Consider the following 18,259-nt stretch of genomic DNA (forward strand, 5'->3'; position numbering starts at 1 on the left):
TGATATAGTGATTTTTCAATACTTTATAATTTTTATATTTTAAAATTTCCCGAATATCACTGATTTTGGCATAATTTATTGACCTGAAACTTTTTGTTGTTTTAGGTTTCATTTCTATTCATGCTTATTTCTTCCTATGTTCGCTTGACTCTTTTAACTTTCATTCAATTTTCTCCTTTCCTCCCCCCCCCCCTTTTTTTATAATAAGGAAAATATTTGGTCAAAACCAACCAACAAAAAGAAAGACGGAAAAAAAAAAAAATCCCGCCAATTTAGCAATGCGCTAGATTTTGAGGTCTCCTAGATCTCGATTTACGAGGCTACTACATCCAACGTCTGTGCGGAAAATCGCCACACAGACATTTATAAACAACATACAAATTATTAGAATTAAAGTCACACTATTATTTTAACAGCATAATTTGTGAAAATAACCAAAATTTTTGAAAGATGGGGACATGGATCTAATCAGACGCGATCTAACATAATCAAACAAATTCTACGAGCCAAGGACTCTTAATAAAGAAAAACAAATACATCTGTTATTAGTCAAACCGACCTTGAAACACTTGAAATTGAAAATAGACTCAGCTGTACAGAGGACGGAAAGCTGCCTGATTCGAACAATTTCACGGGAAACTAAGCCATGTCAGCGTATTGCTTTGAAGAACACATCCAGCAGTGAGACAATTCGTAGGTAAAGCGTACAATACACAATCAGAAGATATAACCTACAATCATCCTTCCATTTCATTTTCCTCAGTCATACCATGCATTAACCTATAGGCCACTGATTTGCGTTTTGAAGTGCTTTATCCAGATGATAATTTTTATTTATTTATTTGTGTGAGTGCGTATGCATCGTGTATGCAGCGAATATTTTTAATACTCTAAAACTATCTTTAACTACATTATTTTTTTTAGTAGCAAAATCAATAATATTCATGTTGATTACATTTCGAGATTCTATTGAAATTATGGGGTTAGAATTGAATTATCTCTTTTTCAAAGTATAGGAAGAAAAATGCCAGTAATGTGGATACCGAATCTTGATGATATACATTTCAAAACATTTGGACACGGGGAAAAATAACAATATATGAATGGAAAAGAATAAATATGGCGAGGGACAATGCTTTTTTATTTTCATAGTCTTTAACAGTTCCTTACACCTTATCGACATCTGCACTCAAAATTCGTAACTAGACTTGTCATATATATTTAACTGATAAATGAAACGGTAATGATTTAATTATGTTTCTAATGGAGATGATTCGCTTATTTTCTTCAAGCGTTTACTTTCAATTTCCTTTTCTTTTATGTATAACTTGTTTATCCCTACAAAATTTTCGCAATTTTCTAATTCGTTACCTTACCCGACTTATCCTTACACAGCATATTTTAAGTGAACTTTCAATATTCGTTGCTAAGTATGGAAATCGCATCTCTGTTGACCGCAGTTTTGCATAACTGTATTCAGTATTTTCATATTGTATGACCAAACATTTTAATCCAATTCCAAAAAGGAAATATTTTTGTATTTTTGGTATTTACTTCTTTAATGCAATATTTTTGTTTTACTTCCATTTTAGGTGCATTACACGATTTTACTAAAAATTACGATGCAGGTTTTTATCTCTCTGGAGGATTAATTACTCTTGGAACTCTGATATTATTTATAATACCTATAATTCAAAGGAAATTTCCTCAATAAAAGCTTTATAATCCACATTATCTCATTGGTTTAATTGATTTCAAAATTCTTATAAAATTCAGCCTATGTTGCATTTTTTTTCAAGAGCCAAGTAGAACACAATATTGTAAAATAATGTAAAATTTAAAAAAGATAATACTGTACAATACTGATTTACAGTATTGGTAAAGTATAAAATGTAAGACTTCTGTCATTTTATTTAATATTGGGTTTCAATATTGTAGAATATAGTTCCTAATACTGGGCAACATAGATTTTTTTATATTGTACAATATAGTTTTTCTATATTATTTAATTAAGTGTTTCTATATTATTCAATGTAGTACTTTATATACATGTGTGTGTGTGTAAGCATATTTTTATGTGAAGCAGAATGCAGTTTCGAAGACAGTGAAGAGACTTTCGAATTCGTGGGCGTCGTTTTAATTCATATGTGAGAAGCAGGCATTATTATTTACAAGAAGGCGCTGACAAAGCACGTCCGCCACAGCACGTTGCAAAAGCAGAAGTTCGGAAAGAAGAACGAAATAAATTATCCGTCGTCTTATATAACCTGAGATTTTGATAGGGAAAATATTTCTTTACAGTGCTAATATATTATTAAGATTTCGATAGGGATTTTTGCTACACGTGTCGACGAGGTAAGGGAAACCAGGGATCTTTTAAAAAAGAATTTGTCTCGTCAGCGGTATTTTGTCCCTTCACTCGGAATGTGGGAAAGTCAGGCTTTTAGCCGATTCAGCAATTCTACAAATCTCTCTTGAATTAATTAAATAGAGAAAGTGGAATTGGATCACGAAATAAGAGAATATTTTAGAATGAAGTTACTATAGGCTAAATTAAGATAAAACCTTGGAAATTAATAAAATTGAAATTAAAGTTTAAAATATTATATATATATATGATTCGAGTCTACTCACGAAAACAGTAACAAAGAAATGTTAATTTAGACAAACTCTCGTACACTCCAAATGGCGAAATATTTTCCTCACTTATTTTATCCAAACTTTATTATATCATCGTATCTTACGGCAAAATTACTATATGTTAAATAAACTGTAAGACATGCAGTGGCGATTTTCCGCACAGGAGGTGGAGGCGGTCGCCTCGTAGCTCGAGTTATGTAAGCGGGTCTCTAAATCTATTTCGATGTATATCGTGGTGTTAAGTAGAGGGCAATTTTTTTTTTGTTCGGAGCCTCTAATTCAGTTTGCTTTACATAATTTTCTCCCATTACTCTTTTTCTGAAAAAGAAATGAAGAAAGAAAATGTATAAAAAGAGCCAAATAAAATGTGGGAAGAGGAAAGAAAATACGCAACAGAAAAAGGAAGTTTTTATGATATATTATATATATATATATATCGCCAAAATCTGTATCACAAGAAAGCTCACGATCTCTAGATAAGTCGGCAATGTTCGCTTGTCTATTTTACCACCCAGTTTCGAGAATTATCGCGAAATAAAACTATAACACTCACCCTTAATAACCAAAAGAATTAAGTCAGCTTTATTCATCACCTTTCATGCATAGCTAATCAGTCAGTACGCTTTATGTTTATTATGCAATTAAGTAAAATTATCAGACTGTCGTCAAAACACCTCGATTCGAACTCGACATAAAATTTGTGAGGCGTAATGATATTTACGCAGGCAGAAGTTGTTACGTCAATAAATATAAATTGCAGCATGCGATTCAAGATTTTTAGGGGAAAATATGACTGTGAATTCTATGGCAACTCGAAATTGGTTGGTTTTTTATCTCTATTTTTAATAAAAAAGAATATATGTGCCAGACTATTTGACTGAGAGCTACTAAATTTGGTAGATATATTTTAAAGGATTATCTTTTTCTTTTTTGAAATTAAAAGATTGTTTTTTTCCCACAATAACTTCCAAAAATATTATTGCAAACATTTTACATCATTTTAAAATTCAAAAAAAAAAAAATGTATTTTTAATTATATTAGTTTACCTGTTGTGCAAATTTTTGATGATCTTTTAAAAAATATTTCTTTGCATAATTTTCAATACTATATTTCGCTATTGAACTGAAATTCAAACCGTTTATCTTATATGATTTTCTTCCATTGTTGAAATGAAAGAGAAAAGGACTCTGTTTAATATCTGTGTAATTGACATGAGGCACAAGATGAAATTAATATATTTCAAAAGTTGGAGGGAGCATATCCTGAAAATTATGTTTTTAATAGTTCTATGATATCATGATATTTGATTCTAATTGACTTGCATGCAAAAAGAACAAAACAGATATAATTATCTCATATAATTTCAGGCTTAAAAATATTTCTTTCAAAGTAATTATCAACTTCTAGTTATGTGTAAGAGACTAAATTGCAAAATATAACCAGTATTCCTGGCAAACTAACTGGTCACCAAAAGTAACTTGTACATACTTAATAGCTCATATTTTAATTTATTGGTAATGTATCATACCTTTAACATCATGCACAAATGGCAAAATATGGCTGAAGAGAGTTGTTTATTTCTTTTCAAACTGTCTTTCAGCAAATGATATAAGTAGTAAGTTTCCTTTGTTTCATTTTTTCCAATATTTATCGTTTGCATAAATAATATTGCAATTTTGTGTACTTAAAATTAAATTTGTTTCAGAAACGAGAAAATAAAACTGAATATGAAAACCTAATTCTTTTAAATTTAAAAAAAAAAAGGCAGAATTTGCATTACATATTTTAAAATATGAATGGTTGCTTAAATTTAAGTTCCACCCTCCACTCTGGATATTATCCTTTCTCAAATTTGTAAGTCCCCCCCCCCGCCCCTCCACACAAGATATATTACAATATGTTGAAAGATGGTTTTCATTTTTCCATTATGAAATCAGACGGGAGTGGGAGAAAAAATTGAATTCAATAAACCTTTCCAGCAATACAATTAAAGAAAGTAATTCTTCACATTTATTATGATGACTACAGATAGGAAAAGCAACATAAAATTTGAAAATGATTTGGCAATAATTAAAAATCATACACTTAAAAAGTTCAAAATCATTTATTGATCATTTAAACCACAATTATTTACAAAATATAATCGCAACATTAAAATATTTATACATCATTTTACATATCTTTTATTCTCACTAAAGCACACAGATAAATGATATTAAAAAAATACAATACCAATTGCCAAGAGTATTCTTTCTTGGCAATTGAATGAATATCTTCTTTAATGGTGGATTAAACCACAGGAATTTTTTTTAAAATCAGTATAACATTCTAATGATGATATATGAAATCTTGCTTTAAAAAAAAATATCACTAAAAGAAATAGCCTCAACCAATTCATAAAGTTTCTAAGCCAAAATTAACAAAACACTTTTTTTAATTTATAATTGATTAACACTGAAGTAATTAAGGTATGTTATCTTAAGAAAAGAACACAGTGTGCCATTGATGAAAAAAGGAAAATAGCCATAAAAAATAAGAATTTCGTTTCCTAAAATTTTCTTTATTTACCCAGAAATATCATGTCTGTGGAACAAAATATAAGCCGAAATTAAAAAGAAATCAAATTATAATAATATATGAAGAAAATAATATTAATATAGATAAACATAATTTTTGCAGGTATTTTTCTCCTCGGTTTTTAATACAGATATTTTTCCATTCCATTTATTCAAAAGTCAAAACAAAGTTCTAAAATTACAAGTAATATCTGTTGAAGTGATAAGAGAGCCGATTTGATTTTTTTAAAAAAAGAATTTCAATACAAATCTCTTTTCAAATACTAATTGTTTCAGGAAAATACATATTCATTTTTTGAAAAAGAAAAGTTCAAAAGAAGGACTATGTTTAATTTTTTATAGTCTTCATGGATTTCAAAAAGCAGATGCCTGGAAATCATGTTAAAGTTACAATAACTTTGGATAACAAATATGTTTAATGTAGACAAATTAGATCTACTTACGTAAAATAATCACAATAATCTTCATCAATCATTTTTACAATACAACAGTTGTGGGGGAAAAAAAAGAAAAAAAAATTCCTAAGAGAATTATTTTTTTTATGAGCTTAATATAACAATATGAAATACTTTTGAATCTAAAGTGTAACAACATTTGAAGGAATAAGGGTTATTTATATAAAATAATATATTACATTTTATTAATATTTGAGCAAACACTAGAAAAAATTCCATGTTTATCAATGCTAAATTACTTTCTCAACTGGTCCGAGGCAATTTCTACACTTATTACAGGTCGTTAAAAACCATAAAAAGGATCCAAAATTTTAAAAAAGTATTCTATGTGTATCAATATGAATATACACTAACATTTTTATAGAAGACAAAAATATATAAACAGCAAAAATTAAATGTAAAACAGTATATCCAAAGTAATTTATCTCAAAAGAAATTTCCATGGCACATATTAAAATCAGAATATAAGTTTTCTAAAGTAAATATATAAAAAATAAAACAAAAACATGATTGCCAAAAAATAAGACAGCTAATGCATTTTCCCTCTGTGGGCAGCTTAGTAAGTTCCATCTTCAGAAAGAAACCAAAAATTAAAATGTGAAAGGTAGATTCATAATTAACGTTTTCTTTTCAAGTAATTGGGCTTATACACATATATTCTCTCACAGAAAAATTTACATAACTTCAAATTTTTAATTTTTTAAAAAAATAACTATCTCACAAGAATATTACTATTGGACAACTGAATATATTTTACTTTGCAACTATACATTTTAAATTATATGGAAAAATAATGATACAAAATATTAGAATCCCTGTATAAAAAACGAGAGATGCAACGACGATAATGTAATACAATTTCAACTATTTAAGGCAACAAGTATAATACATCTTTTATTCATTTTACTTTTTGGAAAAAGGTTGAATAAATGAAATCCAATCAATTTTCTTAAAGCTACACATTAACAAAATGATTTTTAAAAGTAAAGAGGATGAATTTGTTTTTCGGTGATCCTTTTTCTACACTTGGGACATGTGTGAGAATTAGAGAAGGCGGTTTTAATGCAAGTATTACAAAAAACATGACCACAATTTGTAGATGTAAAGTTTCTGTTAGATGCTGCAATCTGCAAAATATTAAACAAATTATTAAATATAATCTTTGCTATAATTTCATGAAATATAATAAATATTAACAGGAAAAATAAAATTTAACAATGTGTTCTTAATGCAGAGGAATAATTAACACAAATGGGAAAAATGTTATTTAGTAAGAAAATTTATGCCAAAGAGGGGGGGGGGGAAATCCTCTAAAAAATATTTAAATTTTTTTTTTCTATATGTTTACCAATTTAGAAAATATAAATATGATTCAAAAATTTAAAGTTTGTACATGATAAATGAATTATTCAATAATTTATACATTTTTAAAAAAAAATCTTTAGAGATAAAACTTGATTTTTCTGTTAGATTTATGGGTTAGAAAGAAAAAATCTCAATATTTTTTTAAACAGTGATTTAAATGGAGAAAGAGAAAAATATTTTATAACTCTCCCCTCTTTTTATATAAATGGAAGACATTATGTGCAGCATTTATTTAAAACCATCCACGGAGATAATATTGTTTTCTCCATAACAATCAATCAATAAATAAATAGAGGAATTGAATCAGAGAAGGCAATAAAATTTTTTACTGTGTGATTAGAGAAGCTATTAATTACCTGCAACGAAAGAGTAAAATACTAATTGATCAGTGGTATAATAATTGTGTTACATCAACATGTAGAAGAAAAATTCTATTGCAAGGTTGCTATTCAAATCTGGGAGGCGGGGGAAATCCCTGTGTTTTCCCTAATTGAATGTACTTTTTGATGACAAGGCAACCCGTTTTTGCCAATTTATGCATATTGAAGATACAGGCAAGTGCAAAAATAGCACTCATGTTATTTATAATGCCATATGATCTTAAGAAGCGAAGAAAGCAAGCAAAAATGTAACTTTATTCAAAATAATAGTATAAGGTTTATATTTGCATATAAAAAAATTCTCTTTATCTGTAATCTAGAATTTAGAAAGAGATTTTATATATTAAGGAAGAGGTATTATACCTCATGCCATTTAACTATAGGTCACACAAAATTAAGAACTCGAGTTAAAAAAAACACAAAACCTTTTTATTATCATGATATAAATTATTTAATAATTACTTAACAAAACATTACAAAGCAATTTTTTTTAATGTATTCATTTTCTCCAAGTATTTGGGCATCAATTTCTGCAACTCTTGCACACTTTTCAACCATCGATTTCATGGAATTAATCCTTAACAAATAAGATACATTTTTGAACAGATTAACCTTTATTTTTTAGCTATATCACTTTTAATGAACATATGAGAAAATATTTCTAATATATCATTGAATGCATTAAAGGACGAATGTGACACAACAAATTTTAATGGCCATACAAATTCAGCTTTAAATAATTGTTCTTTAACTAAAAAGTTCAAAATCAGTTTATTTTCGGACATTAAACCTGAGGATCTCGGATTTGACAAGCTATATTTTCCTGTATTCTTTTTAGATACCAAGTTCAAGAACAATGATGACACTTTTGAACTGGCACACAGTCGTTTTTGATTTCCTATTTTGGCATACCTAATAAGTGCTTGTTTTCCACCATATTACTGAACTTCTTGAACCCATTCAGAAAATCAGAATTGACTTTTTTTTTTATCCGATTCGTATTAAAATGGATCTTGAGCAGTTCATTGTTTAAAAAAATTCTCTAATCTAATTTGAATAAGCTGACAGTTTTTCAAATAATAAACTATTAAAAAAACTCAAGTACATCCATGCTTCTTCCACAGACTGAATGTTCCTGCCAGAGAACTGCATTCTATTCTTCCACGCAGTTACAATAGTCTTGCGCGTGCTCATTCGCTGAAATTCGGGAATATCATGGAAAAACAACAATGGTCTCGTAAATCGAAACTCGACTAATCTATAAAGAAGGGGGGGGGGAAGAGTAGAAAATGGGCGAGTTTCCTTATTACACAATTGCAAATGAGACTCATCCCAAAAGCATCCTAAACATTTTTGGTTGGATGTAGATATGAAGAATGTGTTGGCCATTCGAGGCGTTGAATATCCTCGATCTCTAGGCACTCATGGGCGGAGACTGTTGGATAACATGTCGCTAGTCATCTATAAAAACAAATTTATCACTGATAGCACCCTGAAACATGTTTGGTGCCTGGTTTAACACGCATTGCCAAATTTACTTTAAATTAAAGTATTAAACATTTTTACTTAATAAAAACTGCCAGCCATTTAAATGACAAAAATAAATTTTAATTAGAAATTAAATTAACAAATATATATCATGATACATTGGCCGTAATTCCATCTACCAGCACGAGGCAGAAGTTCTAAGCCATCTGGTGAAGGCAGGAAGTCAGTCACTCCGTATCCGTTGGAGAGCAAAGTTTATCTCCAAAGGTATGATTGACGCTTATCGCCAACTGGCGAAACAAACAGTCATTTATCGCCTGTTTGGCCGCTGCACACTCCCTCCGCAGTCTCATTGGAAATGGACATAACGACGTGGGGGTCGAACTTGTCGCCCTGTGCGAGTTGTTTGTCTTGCTGGAACGACGATGGATGCCTTAGCTGGAAGTGTCTTGGTACACTCAGTAGTAGAACTTGCTTCTTGTTTGGCTGGTGGTATACTGGAACACTCAGGAGGAATAATAAAAGCAGGTTTCAGACGGTCTATAGAGATGGTATGGGAAGCTCCCTTGATCTCGAGATCAAACGTTTTCTCTCGTCTGACAAGAACTTTGTATGGTCCATCATATGGGGCTTGTAGGGGTTTGCGTACACCGTCATGTCTCACAAATACATGTGAGCACTCGCTGAGGTGAGGATGTACAAAGATAGTTCTTTGTCCATGACAGGAAGTTGGAACTGGTCTCATCGATGCAAAATGACGTTTTAAGTCCTCCACAAGCTGCTTGGGTGATGCGTCTCCAGGTGTTGGATCGAAATATTCTCCTGGTAGTCGCAGAGACTTGCCATACACCAGCTCAGCTGTCGTCGCTTGTAGATCCTCTTTGAAGACGGACCGGAATCCGAGTAACAAGGTGGGCAGTGCTGCAGACCACTGATCTGTGTTGTAGGCTTTCAAAGCTGCCTTTAATGGACGGTGGAACTCTTCGATCAGACCATTGGCCTGAGGATGATAAGGAGAAGATCTTACCCTTTTAATTCCTAGTAGTTGAGAGAGAGCACGGAACAAATCACTCTCAAACTGTCTGCCTTGGTCAGTAGTAATTCTTACAGGACAACCAAATCTGGTTATCCAGTGCTTAAAAAAATTTTGCGCTACTGTCTGTGCTGTCATGTCTGGAATTGGTACGGCTTCTGGCCATCTCGTGAACCTATCTATCATTGTTAAACAATAATAGTTTCCTTGAGAAGGAGGTAGAGGGCCAACAAGGTCCAGGTGCACATGTTCGAACCTCTGCGATTGGTCTACAAATTTTCCTACTGGGGTCTTAGTATGGCGAATTACCTTCGATTTTTGACACGGGATGCAATGTTTAGCCCAATTGTTGCAGTCTTTTCGAATGGAAGGCCAAATAAAACGCGATCGAATTAATTTTGAAGTGCTGCGAATGCTAGGATGAGATAAATTATGTAGTGATGCAAAAATTTGTTGACGAAATGATTCAGGAATATAAAGTCGAGCTGTACCTGTTGATACATCACAATAAATGGGAGTTTCGCAATTTGGAAAAGCAATTCTTTTAAATTGTAATGTTGCAGAATTATCGATTAAATTTTTTAATTCAGAATCAATTTGTTGTGCTTGTGCAATTTCGTTATAATCTATGGGATTTGGCATGTTTATTGCGTTTATCCTCGAAAGTGCATCTGCTAATATATTCTCAGAGCCTTTTATGTGGTGAATATCGGTGGTAAACTGAGAAATCAAATCTAATTGTCTAGCCTGTCTCGGAGAGCATTTGTCCAAGTGTTGTTGGAAAGCGTAAGTTAATGGCTTATGATCCGTAAACAAAGAGAAATTTCTAGCTTCAAGCATATGCCTAAAGTGTTTGATGGCAGCATAAGCTGCTAATAACTCTCTGTCGTAAGCGCTATAGTTTCTTTCAGCTGGGGAGAGTTTCCAAGAAAAGAATGCGAGTGGTTGCAATTCTTCATCAACTAATTGAGACAATGACCCACCGATTGCAAAGTCTGAAGCGTCGACTTGTAAAATTAATGTGGCATCTGGTTTTGGATGTGCCAATAAAACAGCATTTGCGATTAATTGTTTACAATTTTGGAATTCTTCTTTATCTGACCAGTCCAATTTCATTTTATCATTCTTTTTCGCGCCTTTTAAATATGAAGTTAAATGAACCTGATGTTTTGCTATATTCGGTAAAAATCTACGGAAAAAATTTAAAAAACCTAAAAATCTTTGAAGATCTTTAACTGTTTTTGGTTGTGGATATTTGAGAAACGGTTCAACTTTATGGGGTAAAGGTTTAGTTCCCGAACTAGTAATTAAATGACCTAAGAAAGGAATTTCTGAGACGCCAAATATGCATTTTGAAACATTTATGGTTAGTCCATATGTATTCAATCTCTCTAGTACGATTCGTAAATGAGCTTTATGCTCTTCTTGGCTGGAACTAAATATTAAAATATCATCCAAATAAACATAGCAAAATTTAATATCTCCCAGGATTTCATTCATGAATCGCTGAAAAGTTTGTGCTGCCCCACATAGTCCAAAATTTAAGAATGGGAATTCAAACAGTCCAAATGGTGTACAAACTGCTGTTTTTTGTATTTGATCCGGATGGACTGGTATGTGAAAATAAGCACGGACTATATCAAGTTTTGAAAAAATATTTTTCCCGTGGAGTGCATTGGAAAAATCCTGGATATGGGGTATAGGATAACGGTCCGGTACCGTACAAGCATTCAATCTCCTATAGTCACCCACAGGGCGAATGCTGCCTGAGCTTTTGGTAACGACATGAAGGGGAGATGACCAAGGTGATTTTGATGGCCGGCATATGCCTTGATCCATCATGAATTGAAACTCTTTTTTGACGGCGTCATACATTTCTGGATTTAGCCTTCTAGGTTTACTATGGAAAGGCGGACCGGTTGTTTCGATAAAATGCACCGTATTATGTTTAACAGGTTTTAACCCAAATGTTAATTTTGTTAATTCTGGGAATTCTTCCAAAATTTTATGGTATATTGATTCACCAGAAATAAGTTTTAGAGATGCATAATTTGTTGATTTTGAAATTATTCCGGGTTGGGTAAATTTAGTTACATTATCAATAAGTTTGCGTCCTTTGAGATCTATTAATAGGTCAAAGGTTTGTAAAAAATCCGCCCCTATTATTGGAACAGGCACATTAGCAATTAAGAATATCCATGGAAAATTTCGCCTGAGACCTAAGTCCACATTTAATAATTTAGATCCATAAGTATAAATTTTGGAGTTATTAGCTGCAAAAAGTTGCAGAGAATCAGGTTTTAGATTTTTTTGGTTTTTATTGAGTGGTATGCATGAAACATCAGAGCCAGAATCGATCAAAAATTTGAAATGTGATCTCTTATCAAAAACATGCAAACGATACGATTGCGCGGCTGCCGTCGATGTAGGTTGATCGACAGCCGCTATTGCGAGTTTTCCGGATCCGCGTTAGTTGAGTACGCACATGGCGATCGGCACTTGAGTGCCTTTTCTCCGAAACGCGAATGATAATAACAGAATTTTCTCTCACGATCACCGGAACGCCCACGCGAAAAACTGCGCTGTCTGTTTTTCCGATGGAAAGGACCTCTGCTTCTGTCGCGGGAAAGCCGTTGTACCTGCTTACTTAAAGCGGCGATTTCGCTTCGGAGTGCAGTCAACTCATCCAGAGTGGAAGCTTTCCGCATGGCATTACTTTCCGCGCTTCGGCTTACGGCAAAGACGCTACTATCTGTTGAGGAAATACGGACCTCGGCAATTTTGTCAGCCATGTTGGCCAAATTATCCAGGGGTTCAGAACTTATTGATAAAATTGCCTGTATTTCTGACGGTAGTCTTTGCAGCCATAAAGTTTTGAGAAAATCGTCTTTTATGCCTGTGCCACCACCGAGTTCGCGCATCTTTCGAAGTAACTGCGATGGTTTATCGGCGCCTAAATGTAGTTCCGAAAGCAGTCGACGGATTTGTTCATTTTACGAAGCGGAAAATTCGGCTATAAGTCGAGTCTTTAATGCATCATATTTGTTGGTGTCGGGAGGTGCGAGTAAAATTTCAGCTACCGCTGTTAAAGTTTCCGGATCAATAGTTGCAATCAAATGATTGTATTTTGTAAGATCATTGGTTATTTTAGCTAGAGCGAAATTGCTTTTCACTTGAATGAACCATAATTTTATATTGTTCCTCCACAGCGGTGGTATTTTCACCGAAAGATGGGACACCTGCGACTCTGTCGGAGCGTCAGCATTGACAGTTTCGTTTTCAGAATTAAGCATTTTTGGTTTCTCGTTGTGGAAAACTAGTAATTTTTACAATATTTACGAATATCAGAAAAATTTATGATTATTTAAATACATGTGTTTTTAAAAAAATTTAGGAGTTAAAAATCATAATAGTAAACATGGTAGCCAAAACGAAAGTAATAAGAAATTAATACTTCGAATACAAAAAATAACACGAAAAATAATACTGAATATAAATAATACGATTTCTTCGCCAAAATAATGGGGAAATAAAATATTGACCAATCACAGAGAAATGAACAGAAAATTTGAGCACATAACTGGTCCGTGATGCATTACTTCTAGGCACAATAATCCAAAATAATCCATTACGAAAAGTTATTGAAGAGCTCAATCACCAAAATCTGATTTCAGCATATTTTAGAAATTTTGAGGCTGGACTTCACAAATTTTAGAAGAGTAAAAACGAAAGTCCCGAGTCACCAGTTTGGTGCGTGGTTTAACACGCATTGCCAAATTTACTTTAAATTAAAGTATTAAACATTTTTACTTAATAAAAACTGCCAGCCATTTAAATAAGAAAAATAAATTTTAATTAGAAATTAAATTAACAAATATATATCATGATACATTGGCCGTAATTCCATCTACCAGCACGAGGCAGAAGTTCTAAGCCATCTGGTGAAGGCAGGAAGTGAGTTACTCCGTATCCGTTGGAGAGCAAAGTTTATCTCCAAAGGTATGATTGACGCTTATCGCCAACTGGCGAAACAAACAGTCATTTATCGCCTGTTTGGCCGCTGCACATGCAAATATGAGGCAGAAGAATATGATTAATGCCAGAGTACGATCATTCAGCATGATGTCTGGCCCATAGCATCACACTACTTGTAGAATATCAGTGTCTTTTCTTGTGTTTGCTGCCTTACACTGATGTGCAACAATTAAGAATGAGATGGTTTTTCAATATAATGTTGTGCAAAAGCTTTCCAAATCAACACAAATACAATAATATCTCCAAAATGTACGAACATGAGTAATATAAGCAAAAGTTACCAAAAAAGAATTCGAAATGATAAAAAGAGATTACTGAAAAAGTAGCATGGCGCAAAATGGGTTGATGGCCGAAACATCCATATGACAGGTGTCCTGCAAGACACATCCAGCCTTTAGTAAAGAATATGATCTCCCCTGACTGCTATGCAGGTTTCATATCGCCTGGCCAGGTTGATTATGAGGTTGTCGTGTTGTTGAGGTATTGCTGTCCGTTCGTTTGTACTACCAATCAGAGTTCCAGAATCATCACTGGCGGTATGTTATGCACTGCTAAGCGTCTCCCTAGAAAGTCAATTACATGCCCAATGGGATTTAGATCCGCAGAGCCGACCAATCCATGCGTTCAATATCCTCATTGTCCAACAGTTCTTCAACAGCTACTGTGCAATGAGGTGGCATACTGCCGTCCATGAAAAGGAACTGCAGAACCATAGCGCCTCTAAAAGGACGCACATACGGAAGGAAAATCTTGTTACAATAGCAGGCCTCAGTAACTGAATTGCCTTCTAAGATGTGAAGGTCGGTACAGCTACCAAACATGATGCCTCCCCAACCAAGAACATTGCGACCTAGAAATCAGATCCCTTTCTTTGATATTGTAGGGTTTCCCGCTATCTACAGATGTATATGTACCTAGAATCACTACTTAAGACTAAATATGCTCTCATCCATAAAGAGTACAAGTTTACTACCTAATTAGTATACCTGTACTCAAACTCAGTTACTATTAGCCCAATTTTGGTGTTCCCGGCACCAAAGAAAAGGCCTTTCCTGATGAGCAGGCACTAAAAGTACACACACAAGTAAAAGTACAGCATAGGTCGTCGTGCAAACAGACCACTACTGTTCAGCCCCTTGACACGGCAAAACGCATATCGGTCGTCCTATCGCTAACACCATATGTCCAGCGATTTCTCTCGCTGTCTGCCGCCTGTTCCTTTTGACCTATAGGGCAATATACCGGTCGTCCACTGGCGTGATTGCTCATGGACGACCACTGCTGAACCGTCGGGCAGCTGTTCTTGTAGCTTGAAATTTTCTCCGAAGTCGTGAAACGATGCTGTAAGCAATGTCAAACTCCACAGTCACACTTCGACGTTCCTCTATCTTTCCAACGATTCGACCTTCCGTAAAAAAACCCTGATGTCGGCTAATAGATTGAATGTGTGACATTTCACACTGTGGCAGTAACTCGGCGTCGTTTAAACTGATATAAACTGAGCAATCGCTTTCCCAGAAATGCTGAGCTTACACCGCCGCTGTGTTTTCTCTCACTCCGACATTCTCCGATTACTTTTAGCTGCATATCTGCGCATGTGCTACCGTACCTCAACCTATTTAATCTCCTGACTGGTAATCTTCTATACCTCTTTATTCCACTGATATGCTAATGTCAGAGTCAGACACTCGTCCTTAATTTTTGCCCACCAGTGTATATGCGATATCATTCTCACACTAGATCAACTGTCTTCGACAATCAGGCAAGAGACTGAACCTACCCTCGTCTGAAGAAGTATGCAAAGCCAGTGTTATTCCCACCAATTGCGATATTGATAAGTGTAAAATCATCCAAAAAATGTTGGGAAGATATACCGAAAATTGCATTGATACTTTAGAATTAAAATTTGCGTTTGAACAACAAAATTCAATAAGCGTTAATTCCTTGATATCTCTTATCAGCGCTATCACGCGACGAAAAAGTTCAGCAATCCAAAATTTGCGCACACACACACGTCTTAATGCATACCACACTTATGCTAATTTCCACATTTGTATCCCTGCCTTTTTGCGGCTGATATCATTGCTATTGTCATCCGTCCTAAGCAATTGTCCACGTGTGTACATAACAGTGTTTTTGATACCTAACAATATACTGAGAAAAAAAAATTTTTTTTCGATCTACTTAACTTAAATTTAGATGAAGTTAACACAAATTTCATTAAAAATATTCAAATATTCAGCTGAAATTAAAGTACATAATTTATATAAATTTATTACAATATTTCTCGTTCCCATTCCGCACTTCATAAAAACTTCCGAATTATAATAGAAAATTTCTAAGAAAGTAAAGACATTAAAAAAATGTACCTCATCAGGTCCATCCAAGCAAATACCACACTGAATCTTGGGGGGTCTGCGAAAAGAAACAAAATGAACTAATAAGATTCGACAGCGAAACTGATACACTAAATTTTAAAAAAGACTAAACAAGAAAAGTAGAATGCTATAAAACTACAGAAACATTAATTTGTATCATTTAAAAATATAGACCAAAGATGAAAATATCAGCAATATTACATTTGATATTAAAATTATATTATATATATATATATATATATATATATATATATATATATACATACAGGGTGTTGCCGAATTCGACCGACAAATGGTACAAACGTTTTCTGGTAATTTTTCATTTATTTAATGCTTATTATCCTTGCTTAGAATTTATCTTTCGAATTTAACAACGCTACCGATATCAATGTTGCAGAGATGTTTTCTGGTTCTCATTTTAGTTTTCCATGAATATCTTTAAAACTCCTCAGTTCTCACACTACACACTTATATCAAATTATAGAATATAAAATTCCTTACATTTTCAAGCTTTTATTTTTCTTCAAGTTTTAATATTTTTGCAAATACGGGTTCTAAACTACTTTTTCATTTTCAGTAATATATGACCACCTAGATCATCAAATCCGCATATTACCAGCACGAAAAAAACTTTTAAAAATGTGTTTTCACTTAAAAAAAAAAAAAAATCATAGTTGAAACACCATTCGTTATTTTTTTTAATAAATTTTTTACTGTTTCCAACAGTTCTCCCCGCCTCTCTATATTTTTGCGATTTTCACCAATTAAACGTCGTTTGGGACCCCATGTTGTATGGTGATTCTTTATCCTTTTGATGGCTACTACCATCCCTCTGAATTTGTCGGTCGAATTCGGCAACACCCTGTATATGTATATATAGTAACGAATATGTAATGTTGCTTCCCAGCATAGTCGGTTACGTTGTAGGAAAGGAAGTTTTTCAGACAGCTCTATTGGATGTCTGATCAATGATCCCCGGGCTTGGCGACAAAATGGATGATTCTAGCAGAATCAAGAATTTTGGCGATAGGTTCATTAGGACGCCATTTAAGGTAATCTTTTGAGAAACTTCTTTGCCTTGCCTCAGGAACTATACAAGCAGTGACACTGAGGTAGAGACAGTCATTTTACTTCAGCTCAAGATATTAGTTGAACGAGTTCTCTCCCTGTTCTTCGACCTGCTTATTATTGTTGTGCTCCTTGCTAGAAGTGCTGTTGTTTATTGTTTGTGTTCACCTCGGCTGTGCTTTGTTGCCTGTGTATTCGTGCTTTCATATTAATAAACATTATTTGTTACTGAGGAATGTTGAATGTGTTACAATACACTTACTGCTTTATTCTAAAATATTCTCTTATTACCTGATCCGAATCCTATTTTTTAATGCACGCCCTAGAAAATTATTATATGCAATTTCTCACGGTGCAAGTAAAGGGATAGAAATCCCTAATACCCACACATACCTTTCAAAGATACCCTTTTCTAGACTATTTCATTTTCAAATTGTTTATATTGGTTTCTACAACATAGAAACAATTTTAATTATATAAGAACCAATATTGATCTCCCAAGGCTTCAAAAATATCTGTGTTCACAATCTCATCTTTCACTTTCTGTGGGGAAATACAACACAGAAATATAGATAATGAATCATATTGAAGTTTACATTTTCATAATCAACAAATTAACTTCATTCAAAGTGTATACATATCAATCCAACTTTTCAAATCAGTGGAGTTGAAATACAATTTTTTATTTAATAAAAATTTGCTTTATTATTGATTTTTTTTTCAAAATTTATTTTGCAACCATTTATATTGTGTTCAATGGCGCTGTTTGGTTACACACTGTATGAGGGACTTTTAAAAATAAATTCAGCAGCTAACTGGTTTTCATAATTTTCAAGTAAC

At 33.2% G+C, this 18,259-nt stretch overlaps 1 protein-coding gene across 1 annotated transcript in view; it reads right to left on the reverse strand.

Moving 5' to 3' along the window:
• Positions 1-4,734: 4,734 nt before the first annotated feature.
• Positions 4,735-18,259, reverse strand: part of LOC129963140 (uncharacterized) — a 49,012-nt gene continuing 35,487 nt past the window's right edge. The window contains exons 9-10 of the mRNA XM_056077241.1: positions 16,343-16,388; positions 4,735-6,799 (exon numbers count right to left, since the gene is read on the reverse strand). Coding sequence (XP_055933216.1) covers positions 6,650-6,799; positions 16,343-16,388 — 196 coding nt within the window. The 3' untranslated portion in view covers positions 4,735-6,649. The remainder of the gene's footprint in view (positions 6,800-16,342; positions 16,389-18,259) is intronic.

The sequence above is a fragment of the Argiope bruennichi genome, chromosome 3, assembly GCF_947563725.1.
Source record: "Argiope bruennichi chromosome 3, qqArgBrue1.1, whole genome shotgun sequence".
NCBI classification, from domain to species: Eukaryota; Metazoa; Arthropoda; class Arachnida; order Araneae; family Araneidae; genus Argiope; species Argiope bruennichi.